The sequence below is a fragment of the Papio anubis genome, chromosome 12 (genome assembly GCF_008728515.1).
Source record: "Papio anubis isolate 15944 chromosome 12, Panubis1.0, whole genome shotgun sequence".
In the NCBI taxonomy this organism is placed as follows: Eukaryota; Metazoa; Chordata; class Mammalia; order Primates; family Cercopithecidae; genus Papio; species Papio anubis.
The window spans coordinates 1,253,063-1,274,546 of record NC_044987.1 but is presented as its reverse complement, the minus strand read 5'-3'; the positions used below and the strand labels follow the sequence as shown (position 1 = coordinate 1,274,546).

The 21,484-nt window shown below is 47.6% G+C and overlaps 1 protein-coding gene across 4 annotated transcripts in view; it reads right to left on the bottom strand.

Moving 5' to 3' along the window:
• The window catches only part of OPCML (opioid binding protein/cell adhesion molecule like), a 1,159,098-nt gene extending 1,138,319 nt beyond the window's left edge, over positions 1-20,779 (bottom strand). Inside the window, exon 1 of one of the 4 annotated variants that reach the window (XM_017949265.3) lies at positions 17,566-20,779. In XM_017949265.3, coding sequence (XP_017804754.1) covers positions 17,566-17,626 — 61 coding nt within the window. In that variant the 5' untranslated portion in view covers positions 17,627-20,779. The remainder of the gene's footprint in view (positions 1-17,565) is intronic. The other 3 variants (XM_017949264.3, XM_031653869.1, XM_017949269.3) reach the window with 3 other exon arrangements.
• Positions 20,780-21,484: the final 705 nt, after the last annotated feature.

Below are 21,484 nucleotides of genomic sequence, written 5' to 3'. Positions count from 1 at the left end.
TGGAGACACTGGCCTCTGGAATGTGGGCTTGATTCCTTAGCTGGTAAGTCTCTCCCAAAAGGCACTGAAGAGTGAGGGAAAAATCAAACACTCTTATTTCCTGTTTGCCAGCTCCATGTCAGAGTCCCATGTGTGCTCCCTTCCTCCTCATCTGGAGTGCTTGGCATCTCCTGTTACTGAAATTATTGCAGGGAGATACAGGGTACTCTGAATGTCCTGCCAACAGCCCCTCCTTTTCACTAAGAAGTAACCTAAAGACTAAAGTCAAGAGTCCTTTATTAAATATTTAGGACAATTCTCACTTTTTTAGGGTAGGAGACTCCTTTCCTTTCAAATTGGCTCAGTTCTCTAAACTGATCTCAAAACTCTATTGCCATAACTGTACGTCGGTCTGCACTGTTATTTATAACCCACTGATTTTAAATACTGCCTTTTAGTTTAGCTTTATGTATTTGTCCATAGGAAATTTGTCTGAGCTGTTACTCTCACTCGTGTGTACCCTCAAGAGAGTAGACTAAAATACCGAAGTCTGCCCTAAAGAAAGTTACAGGAACCATTTCCTAGTAAAAATCACACGCTCATTGAGAGTCAGTCCAGCTAACTTAATAATGCAGCTCTGATGCAAGCCTTCTCATATCTAATTTATTCCAGATATACCACTCTAGAACAACCCTACTATTATACCTAATAGTGTTATTATCAAATATGTTCATATTATTAGCTATCCCTTAAAAGTATTCATTAGAGAGCATCTGGAAAAGATGAAACATTTGATGACTTGATTTACAGGTTCTGGATAAACTGAATTTCCAGGGAAACACATAAGCTGAGAACCAGAAGCTTCTCACAGACTTGAACCAGAGCAGGTCAGAGGTGCAGTCCTACGATACAAGAAGAGAAGGCCATCTCTCACCAGCTGGGAGGAAGACAACTGTCTTCAGCTAGAGGGGTTGCTAGGATACTGCACTGACCATTTAAAATCACAGAGCAGTGGTTCTCAACCAGGAATGATTTTGTTCCCCAGGGGGCATTTGGCTATGTCTAGAGACATCTTGGGCTGTCACAGCTCAAAAAGTGCCACTGGCATCTGGTGAGTGGGGGCCAGGGATGCTGCTGAACATCATACAGTGCACAGGAAATTCACACAACAAAGAACGATTGTGCCTAACACGTCAAGAGTGCCAGGGTTGAAAAGCCATGCCATGGGGATAATAGAAAAATCAGTCCGAGAAACTAATACAAAACCGTAAGAATCAAGAACGGGAACATTACTGAAGGGTAGACCGGCTTTATGAGCCAAACAGTGACTACGCCCCAGATAACCAACCAGGAATATGAGAAACACAGAGAAGATCAATTGTCATGGACTTAGGGTGCATCAAGAGGGAAAGGAAGCACCTTTACGCTCAGTCCAGAGAAGCCAGAAACTCAAGTGAGAAATTTGGGGGAACATGTTAAAAAATGTTTAATATCCTCAAGGGTCAAGGCAGAGCTCCTGGATTCTGCCAAGAAGAGGCAAAAAAAAAAAAAAAAAGTTTCTACTGGTCTTAAAGATTTCCCAGTTCTCACAGCGCCATCAGTGAGTCCTAGTTCACTTCGCAGAGTGAGCAGTTGAGCAAGTCACAGACCAGAAGCTGATCAGTGGAGCCCAGCGCTGGTTCCCACACCTGCCCAACGCCACGCCAGCCTCGTCCTCCACCGACCAGCCGTCAGGATGGGTCCGCACGTGCAGGGTGCTTATCACCAGGAACAACTGGGAGAGAAGTCGGGCAGCAGCCACCGGAGCTGGGAGAGCCCGGGGACGGCGGCCCCGCGGAGGGACAGCAAGGCCGGCGGCCGCTGGCTGGAGGCGGACAGCACAGCGCAGCTCCGGGGAAGGCTCCGAGGCGCCTGGGGTGACTTCGTGTCTGTCTCCATCAGAGGAGACGCATCTCCCACCATGGACCTGACTTGATGTCTCCACTGCGTTCTGTTATGGCTGAGAGACACCACCTGGGAGCCGTCACCGTCAGGGGCTTCGGAGCCACCACCGAGGCTCCTGGTCACTCACACCTCCCACGGCCAAAGGTCTGGGGGACGCACTCAGGCCACCACTGCTGGGGCTGGGGCTGGACTCCAGTCACTTCAGGATAAAACCGATGCTAGGAAGAGGCATCCACTTCCAGTTCTTCCGAGTTTTGCTCTTTTCCGTGTATCTCCATGAATATGTTTTAATAATATCTCTTTTGGAAAAGTCCAGCCCTACCTCAGCTGAGTTTCTCCTCAGGGACAAGGGTGCTTTCCCGCCTAAACCAGGAAAGCTAAGGCCTCAGTGTCCCCAGAGTGTATGGTCCCCGGTGCAGAGCCGGGACAGAGAGGGAGAAGGCGGAGAACCCTGGAGATGGAGAATTATGAGCCATGGGGATGGATGGTCCCTGTCTTTGGCCTTTTCTTCTTGCAAAGACTGTTTTGCATTTATTTCCTTTCAGTGGTCTTTTTTTTTTTTTAAATAAACAACAGAATATTGTGGATGCAGGTCTGCATTCACTGATGTGTTACTCATTTTTACCACAAAGATAGCATTGTTGAAGAACATTACAGCTGCCGTAGGATGGGGTCTTCCGTAGCAATGGCACTGTACCCACATCCAGAGTGAGCTGTGGCCAAGGACACATCCCCACGCGAAGTCCCAGAGGGAGACAGTCAGAGCCAAGTCATTAGAAGCATCTTGCCAAGAATGATTTGACATTTCTGTCTGGACTCTGTTCCCAGTCACGTGGCATGAGTCTCTGCAATGGTCTCCAAAGTGGTGCTTGTCCCCAAGGGTCCTCTGAGTGATATATGGATGTGAAAGGAAGGAATATCAGAATTCCTATTTTTGTCTATTTATCTTACCCTTTTTATCATTATATATGAGAAAAAATATGTGTAGTGATTATATATTACTATACATGTGTAGTAGTAACATACATATCATTTATATATGCATAGATATATACTGTATGTGCACGCTTAAAATGTTTTTTGTAAAAACCATGGGAGCTCATAAACAAGAATTTGGGAGCCCACTGATAGTACAGTGGGTCTTAATTTTTTAATAGTGGAAGGTGATCGTGTACAGCTGGTGTAATAAAAGTGGAATTCCTCTGGGTGATAAGGGGCAACAGGGAGTCAGGGAGTGGGGGTAACTCCCTGCAACTTACCGCTAGGGTGGTGGGGTCTGGACTGCACAGACAGAAACCCAGGCATCAGGACAAAGAGCTGTGGGAAGGGATCTGAGAGGCATCGTCTTAGGGGACAGAAAACTAATTAGAGCCGGGCTGACTCCTGGGCAAAGTCATCGGTGCCAGGGTCCAAGGAGCAGTGAGCAGCGCCGGGCCACAGAACGGAATGGAGGGACACATCTCAGGAAGAACAAGGTGTTTCTGAAGAAGGGAGGTGAGGACTAAAGGAGTTTTCTGAGCCAGAGTGAGTGACTGAGTAACCACAGCCACTCGTTCAGGCGGTGCCCGTGGCTACCTTGTGTGCAGAGTGGGAACAGTAAAGGCTGTGCACCTTGCTGAGCATCAGGCACAGAATGGACAAGGAGGATGACTGGGGTCCTCACTTTCTCCATTTCTGATGCCCAGGAAGCGTCTCTTTCTCTAGCACGGCCAGCTCCAAGGAAGAGCCCCTGGCACTTCTGCCTCTGATGTTACAGACACAGCCTCCAAAAGACCCTCATGAGCAAAAAGAGGTTCACAAGAGGAGTGTGGTGTGCATATGTGTATGTGGTGTGTGTGTAGATGGTGTGCATGGTTGTGTGTGGGTGGGGTGGGTGGTGTGGGTGGATATAGGCGAGGTATGTATGTGTGTAATGTGTATGAGAATGTGTATAAGTGTTGTGTGGGGGTGGGTGTGTGTGCTCATCTGGGTGGGTGGTGTGCAGGCATGGTGTGTGTGTGTGTGTGTGTGTATGCATAGGGATGTGCATGAATGGGTTTGTGTGTAAGTGTGGGCAGGTATGGGTATCTGTGTGTATAAGTGTGCATGGATGTTTGTGTATAAGTGTGTGCGGGTGTGGGTGTGTATGCAAGTGTGTGTGTGAGTGTGTGCATATAAATTTGCATGCACAGGTGTGTGTGTGCCTATGGTTGGGCAGTGTGCAGGTGCTGGCGTGTGTGGGGCTGGGGCGTGGACAGTGGCAGGTCCTGATGTATTTGGGGCTGGGCTGTGAACTGTGGCAGGTTGGAAGATCTGCGGCAGCTTCTGTCCATGCTGAGATGCCCTGTGCCCGCCCCCTAGGGTTCTGCCATGTCTGATTGCTGCAACTTGCCCTCTGGTATGTCAGGCAAGGAGCAGCCCACAGAGGTGCTTGCCCTGTGGGTAACAGTCCCTGAAAGCCTCTCTCCTCCTCTTCAACACGGAAGGTCCTCGGCCTATACAGGAACATCCTGAGGGCTCAGGATTCCTTCTCCCTGGTGCACTGTGAGCAGGGTGACTGAATCATCTTCTGCCTCCGTCTCTGTCCCAGCAGCCCTTGTGCTGGGGTGCTGGGTGGCCTGGGCTTCACCTTTGCCCTTCCTTGTCTCTGGTTTCCAGACATTCCTAGTCCCGCTTTCCTCCTAACTTTCCACCTAGTTCTAACCTTGGTTTTCTGGCTTCACTCTGCCACCTACCACCAAATGTTCAATGCAATACAAAAGAGGAGACTTCAGGAAATCCTGAATGCATAATTAAGATATTTTTATGTATTAATTTATTTGAGAAAATATTTGAGGAAAAATAAAGTCCAGCCATAGACCTAAGCGTGAGATCTGTTGATGGTGAAGCAAGTCCTACAGCCAGCATCTGGGAGAGACACAACAGAAGGACGGGGGAAACTTTACTGAAAAATCTGTCACAGTCACTCTGTTCCCAGATATCACCACCAAAATGTAGCTAAAAAACAATCATGAACAGTTGAAAATAAAGGGGAACCAAGATTATAAGACGCTTTTTACGAGGGGGAAAAAAGCTGCATCTTCCTTGATTTCTCCCACCTCCCCTATCTTCCTGAACTCTCTCTCTTGTGTTTCTGCTCTTCAGCCACAGCATAAAATGTGACCTTGATAACAAACACACCTCTTGCCCTCCCAGGCACACGTGCTGCAGTGGTGCTTCTGGAATACTGACTGAGTAACAGTGTCCGTGGCTTCTCCCGCACCTCTAATCTATAGGCACATGTGCCTGCCAGACAAACCCGACTTCAACCAGCCAAGCTTAGCTGTGTCTAATTGCCTTCTAAAGTAGCATCCACTGTTTCTATGAAATTTGACCACATCAACATAGCTTCTACTGCATGTGAGAAAGATCTGGGGCTGGGTGCTGAGCAGCTCACAAGCAAAGCTAGATGGTGCCATCTTACATTTCTGAGAGTCTGCCCATACAAAGTGAGGCTCAGAGCCCTTGATGAATATGAAGACATAATGAAGAATGAATTTTCTAGTTCCAAAGGAAGGCTAGAGCAGCTCTCCACCGCACCTCTGGCAAGACAAAGACTCAGTGTGTGGGTAAGGTACAAAGAGCTCCGCTGTCCTCCAGACCCAGTTTACGCTGAAGTCCTTGTGGGCTTTTGCTGCCCAGAAGACACAGCTGGTAACACAGACAGAAGGACTCCTCCCAAGTGCAGTTTGCATGGGAGGTTCCTGGCCTCAAGGGCCCTTTTCAGAACTGCAGGCCAGCTCCCCATCCCTGCTTGAGCTGGGTCTTTTTCTGAGGCTCCCAAGAAGCTGGGCCTGCCGGATTAGGGCAGAGGACAAGATGGGCGTAGGACCGATTCCAGAAAGGCAGCCCCTTTCTCCCACGCAAGCAGAAGAACAACGGTGCTGAATCCGTGGTACTCGTTCTGGACTTAGCCCAGCACGGGTGCAAGGTTTTGTGGGGACCTGAGATGATGCTGTGGTTTCCCCCTGGGCCTGAGCAAAGACGAATCTAACCTCTAGGGATGCACTCATCAGCCCATGTGTACAGACATCAGTCAGGCCCCTTTCCAATACGTGTTCAGTTGCATCAAAGAGGACCCCTCTTTCCACAAAAGAGTATTCTCCAGCCAAACACCGTTCCCTAAAGTTCTACTTTTAGTAGTGACTGCAGCCGTAAGAGGCAGGCGTTATCAGCCAGGCCTGGTCTTCATGGAGCCGGAGAGCACTTTTAGCTTGACTTGAGGCTCCATGGTGGAGCTCTTTCTGAACCCGTTTCAGGTCTCTCATCACAACCCAAATGGCAGAGTCCATGTTCTCTGGCAAGGCTCAGCTGGGGAAACATAAGCCACTTCCCAGTGCTCTCCATGGGAAAAAAAGAGGCAAACCAAACATTGACTCATGCCTGGGAAGTGAATGCAGGAGTTCCCTGGATAGGCCTCCTGCTCCAAAACAAGAGTCACAGACTCTCTGGCATGCACTCCACTGCTAGTTATCATCACAAGCCATCCTAGCCAGAGAGAGAGGAAGTCACAGAAAATGGAGGAGAAATGCCCAGACAAGAGTCGCCTTCCGAAGCAAGGCAAGGAGACCTGGCAACCTGGAACTGCACAGCACTCCAGAAGGGGTGGGTCCATCCGGCTCCTCTCCCAATCTTTGGGTCCACTTTGGGAATGAGGCAGAACAGTTCTTTTGGATTTTACAGAGAGAATTAAAGGTATTCAGTACATTAAACTGCTTGCCCAAGATCACTGGGTTCATAAGCTGAGAGGCAAAGTCAGAGGCCGTGTCCTGGATCAGAAAGTCCGTGCTTCCTTCCACAAGGTGGTGGCAGGATAGCTAATGGCTTTAAAAATAAATAATTTAAGTGAAAGAAGAAAAGAAACAGTCATCTGGGCCATAACAAAGAAGTGGCCCAATCCTCATGGACATTGTGGGCTAAACTGATGGCAGTTATAAGGTAGTATCCATTGACTCCCAAGAATTCTCCCCAAACAAAAGGAGGGTGGGGCCCACCAGAAAAAGATGCAAAATGCTGATAGTGGTTTTCATCGTTCCTTCCCATCTGGGCTTCACCCAAAGAGGCATCCATCCCAGTGCCAAGTAAGACTGGGCACTCCTCTCCTCCATGGGATAAAGCCAGGGGACTCCCAAGGAAACTCCAGCTTCTCTTGGAGCCTGTAAGCTGATGGGCTATTTCCATCTGCCACATTCTCTCTTCCAACATCCTCCTCTCTTTCAGGGGTACGGGAAATCCCTTGGCACTGGGCTGTTCAGGAGAACCAGGTTAGCTTATTCGGAGAAGCCAAAAGCTTCTGTCGGCCTTTCTTTCTAGAAATGGAAATTCCTATAGGGGCGTGGCCTCCCCACTGTCCTGCTTCAGCCTGCTACCATCTGACCATATCTGGCATGGTTTTGAGTCTGAACTCTGGCTTCCTGTTCTACATTTGTCTACGGCTCTTTTGGACCTACTGTTTTGATTGCACCCATGCCTATGTTGTCGACTGTGAAGGCAGTGCGGTGGTGTTAGGAGTGGGGAGGTAAGAAGACTTAGTGCATTTGGTTCTTCCCTTAGTAGCACACAAAATAGTCATGCTGCACATGTATGTGATTTGTACACTCTATGCCACCATTTAGCATGAATCATTAATATAGAGACTGTGGGATTCTCAGTATAGCTTTTCTCTTGGCTTAGTGCAGAGCCAAGCCCAACCAGATATTTAAAAATAGATGTTTTGATAGTGAAGTGATGATAAAATCAGGTACCTGTCATGGTGTGTAGACCAAACAATTCAAGTTGACACATATCTGGCATTTGGTATTGTACTACCCTGAACATATTCTTCTGCATATCAAGGAGCAAGGTATTTCTGGAAGTCTCCCAGTTCCTTACAAAGGTCGTTCAAAGTATGTAAATGCCTCTGAAGGAGACAGGGCTTCTGTTTGTTTGTTTCTGACCTGGACTCTAATCTGTGGGTAAGAGGGAACTTGGAGCTACCTGTTCCACAGCGCTCTTTGTACACCAAGGTAAGAGAGCTTCAAGGGAAGAATACTGGCCAAGGTTATAGTTCCATTTTCCAGCAAGGTACCAGATTGGGAGGCAAAGTTCAGTCCAACCCTTCACTATGATGTTGATATGACACCCGACAGGTGATGAGAAGAGCTGAATTCAAGAGGGGGCTCAGTCACTATCTGACTACATGACTTCAGGTCAGACACTCAAATGCCCTTTGCCCGAGTTCTTCATCTATAAAATGAAAGCACTCAACTAGACAATTTCCAAGGTCCCTTTTGATTCCAAGGACCTCTCACTTTTTAAATAAATTACTGCAATTTAAAAAATGTTTGTATGGAGCCAGCCATAGATGCCACTCTCTGCTCAGAGGTGTCCAGGCGGTGGGCCATGGGAAGGTCATACATACTTTGCATCATGATAATATTTGTGAAATAGTTGCATCTTGGTGGCCACAAGCTACTTTGGGGTCCATTTAGAGCATCTCTAAAATGCCTGGTTTCTTCCAGGAGGAAACAACCACAAGCAGAATCCAGCAGATAAAACACAACTAGGGCTTTTTGTAATATTTTTGAAGGATAGATAAATCAAGTTATTCAATTTTACGCCCTACATTAGACCCAGAGAGGACACCAGTTAAGAGATTGAGATTATTAGACTGCCAAGAAGTATGGGATTTCTAAAAACAACCTATTCCTTGTTCCAGGACAAGATCACACCTAAACTGAAAGAGATCACATACAAGCAGGAACCTGAGGACAGATGTTCTTCTCAGCATTCTCCCAGGGGTGTTAGTGCTGAGAGTGGGGAGACTTTTAGATTTCAGTTCTGTATATTCTGACTCTCACCTACAACTTTCTTTTAAAGCCTCTCAAACGCATTCGTGTCTCCATTCCAACCAGTATTTCCTAAGTTCCAAGGCACAGCCATCTCCCGTCTGAACGACTACAGTAGTCTTCCAACTAGTCTACCCCTTCCCAGTTTGTTCTTTCCCAATCCATTCTGCAAACTGCAACAAGAACAAGAATAAAAAAATGTAAATCATGAATCACATCAATGGAGTTCCATTCTTGCTTGGATAAAGACCAAAATGATTCACATGACCTTCAAGGGCTGTCTTCATCTTCTGACCCGTTACCAGCCTGCCAGCCTCATCTTGACCCATGCTTTCTTCCTCTACACTCCAGCCAGGTGGGAGAATGTGCTCTGATTCTTCATGCTACAGGACTTCTGCCCATTCTATTCATTCTGCCTCTTCCTTTGGTCTTTGCTCTTGGGTTTGGATAATTTCTACTCATCCTCCTTCATATCTCTGTTCAATTGTCACTTTCATAACGAAGGCTTCACCAGCCTCCTTGGCAAGATCAAGCTCTCCTGACAGGCAATCACAGCACCACACACCTCCCCTTCCATAGTTTTATCTCAGTCGTGATTTCACAATTATACGGGTGTTTGTTTGACGCATGTCTGTCTCTCCCTCTGGACTGTAAACTTCATGAGAGCAGGAACCATAACAATTTTTGTTCAGGCATACATTCCCAATGTCTAGCATAGTATTTGTCACATAGTAATCACTCACTAAATCACATGTTGAATAAATGAATGTGCTTGGTACTGTAGAGTATTCAGAGATGAATAAGTCAAGATCTCTGCCATTCAGAATCTCATAGCCATATAATAGCAACTCTGAAATAGGCCAGACTGTGATAAATGAGTAGGTGCAAGAAGTGATACGGCACCCTTTTTTATATCCTGTGGTTTACTAAGCTGCTTTTTACCTTTTCCATACGAACATCGACCCATTTAAGCATTGATTGACCATTCACGACCCTCTGCTATGTCACTGCATTTTTGTATCTCTAACCCAACACGGTACTTCCTATGAACAGCAGAATTCTCCTTTCGATCGGTACAGTTTTTACTTGTTAGCGCCGTGGGCAGGACTCTAAATTTCAAATAATCAGGGACATTTCAACAGACACCCTGGTTAAATGTGCTGAGTAATTTTAGTTTGTATTAAACCAATAGCCCACATTAGGGCCCACATCTGTGTTTACGGAACGACTCACACTCTCAGGCGTGTCTGTCGCAGTGTGTGATGTGAGATCCAAAAGTGTGCTCTCCAGCTCTGTGCTGCTGCATGTGTGTTTGGTCGGTAGCTCAGAGCTGGTGTTTACTGACAAGCAAGAACACTGGAATGACTAATCATTATAAGCATTCCCTGCACATTCCCGTCTCTCAGAAGAAAGGCACTTCCCCAAACTTCTTGCCCTCACACTGCAGAGGAGAAGCTGCTGGGCAGGCCAACCTGGGGGCCTCAACGCCTTTGAGGACTCAGTGGGATGGAACAGAATGATTGCCTAAAGTAAGTGAGCACTCAGTATTTATGTATTCATTCATTCGTTCTCTCATTCATTTGTTCAACAAATACTGTTTGAGCACTTGCTCTCTCCCACTCGTGCTAGGCACTGAGAATATATTGGAGAACAAAACAGGTGTGGGATCTGCCTGTATAAACAATGGTCCAGGGAGGAAAGAGAGACATAAAATCAAGAATTAGCTAGAAATATATGGACTCACAGTTTTAAAAAAGAGAAACCTGGTTCCAAGGACTTCCACAACAAACAGGGAGGCCTCGCCTACTTTAAAGCATAAAGAATGTTCCCCGGGAAAGCAGTGTTTAAGCTGAGTTCTGCAGGATGGAAAGGATGTGTAGTCAGAAAAAATGATAAGAGGATCAGACTTTTCCAAGCTCAGGTAACCTGACAGGTGAAGCCTTTGAGGAAGGAGGGAACATGCCTTGTCTGCAGAACTGAGATTGTCCAGAGCAACTAAAGCCCAGAGCCGGAAAGGCAGAGAGCTGGAGATGAACCTAGATGGACGCAGGCCCAGATCGTGGCCTTGTGGGTCACTTGAAGTGTTTCGAAGTCTATTTGAAGTCATAAAGAAGTCTACACAGGGTTTTAGGCAACGCGAAGATCAGATCACAATAGGGCCACATCTATCCTGCCTACCTCACAGTCTCTTAGTGCGGAACAAATGAGACCAAAGATAAATTGTTCCAGATGATCCATAAGGCATGAGACCACTGTGATTCTAAAACCATTCATAACTCCCAAGTGTGGTAAAGTACCATCTGCAAATTCCCCAGGAATAAAAGTTCAAGAATGACCGCTCAGGCCATTTGAGAGACTCTGCCCCTTGAAGTGCCAGAGAGCCTGGTTTTCTCCACGTTGGATTTCAGTGTGCAATCTGATTGTCACTTATCATTTCCCATGCTAAGCGCAAGCAGCCATTCCAATCAATGGCCTGTGTCCTACTGCATCGATTCATCTTGGCCTTTCCGGGGGTCTCTCAGCACAGCATCTCCGCTCATTAACGAGAATGCACCTGCATCATAATGATAATCCTTTGCACTTCCCCAACACATTGCCCAGGGGGTTCTCAAAGCATTTTGTAAACTTTTAATTAAGTTAGTCTAGTGACTGCAGGATGGTCCCCAGCCTCTCCGAACCAAGAGGTCTGGGGTGGGGGCGGAGACAGGAGGTGATGGGAGACAAGCGCAAGTCCTGCCTCTAGCACCTACTTACTGGCTCCGGGGCTCAGAGGCGAGTGGGTGGATGTGCAGGGAGTCTCTGCATTACTAGGAAGAAGCACTCACATATGTATGGCCGTGTCTGGCACAGGCAGCTTGTGGGCCTCCTGCCATGTGTGCCCACAGGGAGAGCACCAAGGCCGGGGGCTACAGTTGGGAGTTCTGGAAAGGCAGATATAGAAAGCAAGAGGGAGGACTTGCTTTCCTTAAAGAGCTGTGAATGTGATTTTGGGAGTAGCTAAACTCTGGCTTGGAAATGCACGTGTGCCTTGCGTGTATATGCGTGCAGGAAGGGGCATGCATCTATGGTTGGCAAGAGCGTAGTGAGGAAGAGAAGGGGGAATGTATGTTCACATGCCTAGAGGAAGGCGGTAGCAAGCACATTCGTCTTCAAGCTTCTCCCTGGTTTTAGATTTCTTTTGGCTCCCTTCTCAGACCTACCTTTAATCCTTCCCTGAGCCATACAAATACCACCATCTTGGGGTATCAAGTGAGTGGTGTATAAATCCAGCAAGTGGAACTACGTCCATGCCCTACTGTGCTAGAGCCATCCCCACCCCTAAGGGAAAATGCAGAGGCAACCAAGGCTTTGCAAATAAGTAACAAATTCTAAGTCTGGGTATCCTACCAACAGCATAAAAGGCAAGAGGGACAAATGTCCTCGGGACCTAGCCCTGCACTAAGGACTGGGATCAGAGAGAGTGGGAGAGCAGAGCCACCCAAAGGTGAAGCCACCTGCCGGGCCCTCGCTGTCTGGAAAGTGCCAGTCAGTATCAGAGGTGCTAACATCCACTGCTCCTGACAGCCTGGTTTGTCAGCAGCCACAGACCATCTGGGGGCTGACACTTGAGCTCACTGACAGGAATCACAGTTTGCTTCCATATCTCTTCTGTCTCCAGCCCCAGGCAGCTGCAGGCGGATGGCAGCAGTCCATCTGCAAACAGGGCTGCAGGCTGAGGGGGTCCCTGTCCAGCGGACCAGCACCAGGAAAGTCAGTGCCCATAGGCCAAAGGCTATTAGACGGGGCTCCTGGAGTTCCAGCTGCCCAAGGCTGATGTACAAGTCCATGCATCCAGCACCCCACCAGAAATACCACAAAACACTGTTTTGGGAGACCAAAGGTGCCATGTCTGTTGCCCTAGTTTTCTACAGCAGAAAAACTGAGACCTAAAAGTTCAAAGTCAGAATGTATATTTCACTGGGGGTCAAAAAGAAGAAAAAGCTTAACATCTTCCTATTTTACTGGATTAATGGCTTTTGAGGCAGGAGAATATCTTAATGCCTTATGTTTAATCAGAACCTATATAAAGTCTTGGTCAATAAATGAAGGACTAGATTGTCTTTTACTAATTTTCATCACTGTGACAAAGACATACATACATGATCAGTATGATTCTACCTTATCTTCTCCCATTTTAAACAATAAGGAACGTCCTCTCTCCTCTAACACGTGAGTTGCCATCTCTCTTTGCCCTGTTCCTAGAGGACCAGGATGAGTTTTTTTAATAATAAAATTTTACAAATGTTTATTTGTTATCATCTAACCCAGGTGTTCAGCTACTCTGTCCAATTGGAAACAAGGTTCATACATGGCTGGAACCCATTCTACAGATTGGTAAACTGAGACTTAGAGGATGCCTTGAACCAACCAAATAAGCCTCAAAAAGCAACTAATCAAAGAGATCACTCTCAGCTTTCAGCATACTTAGAGGCTTGGAGGGAGTCCCACCTAAAGAGAAGTGCACTCAGCCCCAGGCAACCCTGACACGGATTTGAGGCTGTAACCACCAGAAGTAGTTCCCAGTAGCTGGCATGGGAGACCCAGGCCCAGAGCTGCTAGACAACAAATGCAGGCAAGTGCCAGCTGTTTAAAGAATCTCCTTCTGTAATTTTCTAGGTTACAGAGATGTGGCCAAGGTTGCTAAGAATTCGAGAAAGCACAAAGGCAGACAGGACCCAGGGAACATGGGAGAACCTCAGGCCCGTCAGGATCTCTGATTAATCTCAGGTTGAGTAGTGCTGCCGAGCTCCAGGCTACTGAAAAAGCCACTTCATGAGGCAGCTGACGCTATCTCCTTCTCAGCGCCTGCTATTGCCACTGGGCCCGTGCTGAATGCAGACGACGCGGTCTAACCTTATTAACATGTCAATCATTTTTAAGGGATTGGGGGCCACATGATGGCATGAATCCATGATGGCCTAAAGGATGTTGAGGACTTGCTCATGACCAGATGCTCTGTCCTTGTTCCTATCTCTTTCTTAGTGAGTCTGGCGTGTGGATTCCCCCACTAGACCCCCTGTGCACATCAGGCACTCTTAGCAGGTTCCCTGGCTCTGTGCTGGTGAGAGGCTAAGGAGCAGGAAAGGAATTCATCAAAACTTGGCTGTAGAGCCCACCCCCAGGCCTTACCCCAAAGCCAAACATCCCAGCCCAGAAACTCAAGATTTGGGGACTTCCCTGAAGGAAGTAGCAGGAAGGTGTGTGCTGGAAAAGGAGGAATCCTAAACCTCGGGGAATTTTCTATCCAAGCCCAGGGTTTTGTGACCCTAAACAGGCAAAGCCTGTTTAAGGTGCAAGAGATGAAGCTGTAGCCAGAACCAGGGCTCACAGATCAGTACATGAAGACACAGCTCAGTCCAGGTTAGGTAAATGGGGACCCCTCCCAGCTAACATCCCTGCTTAGACTCACAAGACAATGATGGGCCAAGAAGAAGGGGACAAACAGGAAGTCATGGTCTGAATTTGAGCAAAGAAGCCTTCCAGGTTAGCAATCCTTGCATCATGGCACTGGACCCTGGCAGGCCTTGGGCAGCACCACGCCTCAGGAACTGAGGCTGCTGGCAATGACAACACCTTCTCCCCCTTACTCCACCCTGCCCCATGGCCACAGAGCCATTTCTCAAAGTTGGAGGAGAAAAAGCAGGAAGAAGATGGGTTTTGACTCAAATACTCAAATACTGTAGGCCACGGGCACAGGTTTTAAGTGACAGACAGAGTGGTTTGCAGGTCATCAGAAGGATCTGGGATGCTAGCTCCAAATGCTGAGATGAGGACAGGGACCCCACATTTTAACCGGCCTCTCTCCTCCTAGGTGATTCTGATGCATGTATTTAGCAGTATTCGCTTCCTGCTTCCTACAGAGCCCCCAGACCCAAGGTCAAGGAGGCCACCAGCCCAGACTCTCTCTCCTCCTACTGGAACAACAGACTTACCCCCACCAGGGGTGTCCAGCGCCTCAGACTGTGCCTCTAGCGTGACAAGTCAATTGGCCACTGGCCCTCTGCCCTGTCTTGGGTGTGGGCTCATCACTGTCTCCATGTGTGACCGTCTTTTCCATCCCAGAAATTCTGCCTAGAAAAGCTATCTGTGACATCAGTCTCCCCGTGGAAGGTACCAGGCGACAACAGCATTAACCTTAAAATTATTCTGGGATGGAAACGTGTTTTACGAAGAAATAGAAGCTGCAGAATAAAATGGCATCAAGGCCTAACCAGGTCAAGGTTCCATTATTACATCAGCCTTCGGTCTTTAGACACAGGGAAAGTAAGTGGCTAACAAGCTGGTATTAATCCCTGTGGGAGAAAAAGCGTCATCATTTGAAACAAAGAAAAAAAAGTCTAAAGCTATAACAGGAAGTAAAAGAAAAGAGACAGGAGAAGTCACAAGTAAGCCATGGCAGCTCATCAGAACTTCCAGATCCAGCCAGGTTTCCCACAGGAACCCCTCAAGATGTGAAGCGTTCTTTCACTTACACCTTCTAAGGCTAACTTTTTCTCCTCCCTGTTCTTGTTCTTCCCAGGCTCCTGACACAATTAGCATAAGAGGAGCCCTCAAAGCAGGTAACAGACTCTTCAGAGACAGAGGACATTGCAGCGATGTCCGTGCCTTGCCCTCCCCCAGAAGACCAGGGGATGGCTTGTCATTGTCGTCCACCATGCTCAGGACATTCAGACAGGGGCACAGGTTCATCCTCCTTTCCCTCAGCCTGCTTTAGTTATGGGTACTTCTCCTGCAAGCAGGGTCTGCCTGCTCCCCACCAATGCAGTGCCACGGGACCCCTAGAGGGAGGTCTCACCCTGGCTCCTGGCTCCTTCAGGGCGCACTGCAATGCAGCTTCGGCAGACTGGGGCTCACCCCCCTGCCTTGCTTTCTAAAGTGTAATGTTCTGATTTCCGCCGTGAGGGGCGCATCCACACAGCCAGAATTCCCTCGGGATGGGAGTCCTGATCTTTGCTCCAGCACAGTGAGAGGAGGGGAAGCGGGTATGAGGAGGCCCCCCGGAGCTGCCGTCCAGCCAGGAACTTGCCTACGCAGGAAAGTTTGTCTTCTCCTGCGGCGGACCCAGTGCACCCACCTGGCTCCCTCTACCAGGCTCAGGCAGGTACTGAGTGTTCCGCTGGCTCTGCCTTCCCTGCTGAGCACAGCCGCCCAGGCTGAACCCCCTAGGATGCTGCTGGAATTTGGAAGAACAGCAACTACAAAACCCCACTCTGAACTTCTTGGTCAGCCTAAAACAAACAGCTGGGAACATGGTTATGCAGAGCCCATCCCTGCTTTAAAAAGTGCCATCTTCACAAGGCGTTACAAAACATTACAGGCTGGATTACTTGTTTTAGTTGATCCTCTCTTCTTTCTCCCCAGTAAACTTCCATTTTTCTGATTTCACTTTGGCATCTTAGGACTACTCAGGGAATTACATTATTAAAAACAACATCCCCAAAATATTTCCACAAAACCCTACCAAGTAATACTGAATATAAAAACATAAAATTGTATGTTTTACCTAAAAAAAAGATAGGTAAGGTTTTAAAATCTTAGCATTCAGGTCTGGGTATATATGTATGAAAATTTAGGTTTAAGCTAATGTTTAATCCAATGCATGTATCACAATCTGGGGGAAAAAAAAGAGATCCTGACTGTGCGGGGGTTTGGTATGGAAACCGACACTTTTGCTGCTGCCTAAAACCTTGGCAAGCATAACCTAGCCCCTTCGGCATTGTTTGAAAGATGCCTGCAGGCATTCAGTTGTCTGCTTGCAAAGGACTCCTGTGCAATTATCAAATCTATTAAGATGCCTTGGATTTTGCAATGCTTCTGCTAAGCTCATTTTGGTAGGATTACAGCATCTTACCTGTGTCACTGCAGATTTGTTTTCCCCAAACAAGTAACTGCTGTGAGAGGTGGGATCACATTTAAATCATTAGACAAGGTGGGGAAGGGGCTGGGGAGAATTAGGCAAATCCAAATTTCCCACCTTCCCTCAGCAGGGGCATTCCAAATTCTGCCAAGGGAAATGCACATTCCTGATGTAAGGAACAGGGAGATACTGACAGGATTCCGAATTTCAAGGGCATAATCTGCCCATTTGGTGGAAGGATAAAGAAAGGATGGCAGGCAGTAGAAGGTCTGTGTTGCAAGAAATGCAGGAGCAGATGAGTGAGCGGAGAAGGAGGGATGGGGCTGAGAAGGAGCTCCACGGGGAGAGGGTAGGGGAAAGCAGTTCCAAAGGAAGGGAGGGAGGAGGAGAGTGGGGAGAGGTGGAGAGAGAGAGAAAAGAGACAGAGAGAGAGACAGGGAGGTGCAGAGATCTGGACTGATTCAGAAACAGAGAGACACCACCACGACTGAGAGAGAAGAGAGAGTGCCCCTTCCACCCTGCAGGTCCCAACATAGGCAGCAAGAAGGATTTATGCTGGGAGTTCAAACCCCTCTTCTCCTACCCCCAGGACCACAACTGGTTAATGCCACTTGGTGCCTTTCACTGAAACAGCAGTGCCTCACAGCATGGTGCAGATCTCGAACCCAGCTCACTGGATCCCCGGAATAGAGAGCAAATCCCGTGCTGAAAGCATTTGCGTGTGTGTGAGTGTGTGTGTGTGTGCGTGCACACAGCAAGCCTACCTCTCTCACTCACATGCATCTCACACTCCGCGTCCTCACCCCTTCCTCCTTGCCTCTCCATCTCCCCGCTGCCTCTCCTGCTCTCACGTCGTACAATCGCCCCAGAGAGAGAAAACACCCTTCCCCTGTACGGTACCTGGGATGAAGAGCAGGGCAGTTGTCGCCGAGAAGACGACCCAGTAGGCAGGATGGTACATCTCGACGCTGCGGTGCTCTCAGCTGCCGGGCTTGCTACTGCTTCTGCTGCTGCTACCACTGCTGCCTTCCTCTGTGCTGAATTCTGAGCAGGTTTAAATCCAATGTTTGCAAAGGGAGGGAGAGAGCAGAAGAGAGAGAGAGAGCGCGAGAGATGGGAGCAGGCAGGCAGCGTCTCTGATTTTTTTTCTTGCACATACACACAACTGGTAAGAATCATCAGCACCAATCTGTACAGGGCTCAGAGCAGACCTCCTCCAAGGCACGCATTGGCTCCACTCTCCTGAGCGACGCAAGGAGACTTTCCTGCTTGGAAGGCTTGACTCCAAGGGGGAGTCGAAGCCGGCCCCTCACTCACTCCCTCGCCGGAGCACAGCCCTGCGTGTTGCTATCTGTGTAAGTATGTTGGTGTGGGGCTCACGTGGACACGTGAACACACACGAGCTCCTTGGTGGGCAGTGGAGAGGGCCTGGCACTGCCAGCAGGGCTCAGGGCACACCACGAAAGAAAGGTTGCTTGGCAGAAATGTGACTAATGCCCACGCCAGTTCCTTATCATTTTTCCTTCTTCCTAGTCTCCAGGCAGGGATGGAGCAGGAACTGCTACCCACAGGGAGAGCTCAGACATTTAAATCTGCACCCCACCCCTCCATTCGGCCATTAACAGCACTTGGAAGCAATTGGTTTTCCCAGCAAGGAGATGGGCATGTTATAGTTTTAAACCAATGATGCAAAGAGAATTGGCCAGTTCCCCACAATCAAAGCATTCTGAAACTCTACCAAGGCAAGATGCTATAGAAGCCCAAACAATTGCTATGATTACAGCATAGGCAGGGACAGATTCAGATTAGATCTCAAGGAGGCGGAAACTTGCTGAAGTCATCGGAAATCTTCACGAGGAGAAGGCCAGGGAGGGATACCTGTGGCTTCCTTCTGTTTTTTTTTTTTTTTCTTGCTTCTCCTTTTCAGGGTCCAGTCTGTCCCTTCCTCTGGAACAGCAGTTTACACAGACAGTTTACACAGGGAGGCAGTATCTCTGGGTGTGAGAAACCCCAGAACTTTCCCCTGCTCTAAAACGGCCTGCTTGCCCTCCCTAACACATGCTTGTAGGCAGCACACCTTGCTGACTGAGTTATGCTGCCACTGAACTAGACGCTGAACTTGGAGGGTCTGTGATCAAGATAGCACTAGGTATTAGAGAAGGGACTGAGCAGACTATTTCTGTTCCAAGTGCCCTCCAAAGACCTCAAGTGGCTTGGATTCCTTCCCAGTTCCATGTGTCCACACCTCGAGGTCTGTGAGTGACACTCCACAGGAGATAATTCTCCCTTCCTCCTTTGCTGCAATTCCCAAAGTTTTCCCAAGTCACCTACTATGGGCAGGTATTCACCTCTATCACTTTAGTTAATCCTCACCAGAGTCCTTCCTTGTAGGCATTATGAACCCTGAATTTTCAAATGAAGTTGAGAATGATTCAGTGACTTGCCACACAGCTAACGAGTTAGGATAAAAACCTAGGTCTGTCCTACTGCAAAATCCACAACGTTTTTATAAAGCAGCCAATTGCCAACAAGTTCTTTGGGCCTGACTGAGCTCTTCTTCTGGAAAATAACTCCTGTTTATTTTTAAAGAAGTAAAACAATTGATTACTTCCCTCCTTACGAACAAGTCAGAAAACTTCGGCAGTACAACAGAAAACAGACGACGATCGTATCGTCCACTGACACTCATGAAGTACCTACTTAACACAGTCATCTTTTCAAGGCTGGGAATATGAAGAATATGATTTGTTCTTATCTATAAAGGGCATGCAATATATTTCAAGAGATCAGCCAAAAGTTAGCATTGTGACTTTGCGAATGTACATAAAAAATAATAGGACACATACATAGTATTCGAGTCGAATTGTGTACACCTCATCACTGCACACATGTGGTTCACAAGCAAATTGATATGTGAATCCTTTAGGTAATGCTGGAATCCTGCAGAAATCCAGAATTATTACCAGTGGCTGAATCCACTGGAGAACACAACTGACTTGAAATGGTGGGAGAGACAAGATAGGCCACAGAAATGAGACGGACGTCTCACAGACGGGAAGAGAGCAGACACAGCCAGAAACCCTGCAGGAGGGAGTTAGGGGAGGAGATGGGAGACCAAGAGAGAAAGACCTTGAATCCCAGACCAGTGATTTAGAAATTCCCCCCTACTGGGAAAAAAAGTTAATTTCTTTTTGAGCAGGGGAGTGCTGTGAATGAGAGGGAGTTAATTTATGGAAATTAATCTGGGTGAAGTGTACAGGAGGGATTGTGGCAAGCATACTTGTTAGTAGGCATGCCCCAAGTTTGATAGATCCTGGAACTGGTGGTAGAGGTGGAAGAGGAAAAGAAGGGGGTTGTGTGTGGAACGCAGAAGAGTTAGGAGGACGTGGTGACTGATGGCATTCTACGGATAACAGACATCATGTATTCACCCTCTGCAGGCTAGATTTTTTTTAAAAAAACATTATCACAGTCAATTCCTATCCATGTCCTCTATGAAGGTGTAATTACGCCTTTTTGAGAGATGAAGAAACCGAGACTTAGAGAGGTTAGGTAATTAATCCGAGGTCACACAGCTAGTTAGTGACAGCCAAAATTTAATCCTGGGTTTTTCTGTTTCCAAAGTGAGTGATTCCCTAGAAGAAATTATCGTGTTAGGCACTATCATTTTATTGAATATGCACATGCCAATTACTCAGGTATTGACCTTACAAATCCCCTATTTATCTATCACCCACACAGCCTAGAGGGAGAGACTGGAGCTCGAAGAGTTTTAATGACATTCCCAACATTGCAGAGCTGCCCAGGCGTGGAGCCCCAGTTCAAGGCTTGCCTTCACCACTGGCACTCTTAACCACAAGGAGAGAGAAGGAGCAGCACTGGCAGCCTAGGAGGGCACCGAGTCCCAGCACTGCCTGTGCGGTAGCACCTGAGGACATGGAGGTACATTCCGTGCAGTCCCAACCCCACTCCAGGAAAGAGGGGCACACACCACCACTCCATAGCTAGTGGCCAGACAAACTGTCCTTAAACTGTGGTGGGCCAATCACAATCCTAGGAACTTCATAAATTTTCTCTGTACCTTTATTGCCAGCCCATTTCACAGATAAATAAATAGAACAAGGCCGGGCGCGGTGGCTCAAGCCTGTAATCCCAGCACTTTGGGAGGCCGAGACGGGCGGATCACAAGGTCAGGAGATCGAGACCGTCCTGGCTAACACGGTGAAACCCCGTCTCTACTAAAAATACAAAAAACTAGCCGGGCGCGGTGGCGGGCACCTGTAATCCCAGCTACTCGGGAGGCTGAGGCAGGAGAATGGCGTGAACCCGGGAGGCGGAGCTTGCAGTGAGCTGAGATCGCGCCACTGCACTCCAGCCTGGGTGACAGAGCGAGACTCCGTCTCAAAAAAATAAATAAATTAAATAAATAAATAAATAAATAAATAAATAAATAAATAAATAGAACAAGTTACAGAGAGTCTCGAGTCCCTCCTCTAAACCTAATAAGTGGCAAGGAAACTGAGGTCTTTCTTACTCCAGAGTTCACATTGTTTCACCTTTCCCTGCCAACTATATTTTTGTTTTAAAAACACCCATTTATTCTACCAACATTTCTCCTAGTCCACACACATGCACACACAGGAGCATACTCTGAGTCTTCTAATGAAATTCACATTTAACACACTTCAATGTATAGCAGGAAATGATTGTTTAAATTGCTATGCCTAATATGATCTGCCTTAAGGAAACACAGAAATACGTGTTTTCACTGATCAGTTCTTGTAGGTCTATTATATGATTAAAACATATGTCTCTTTTA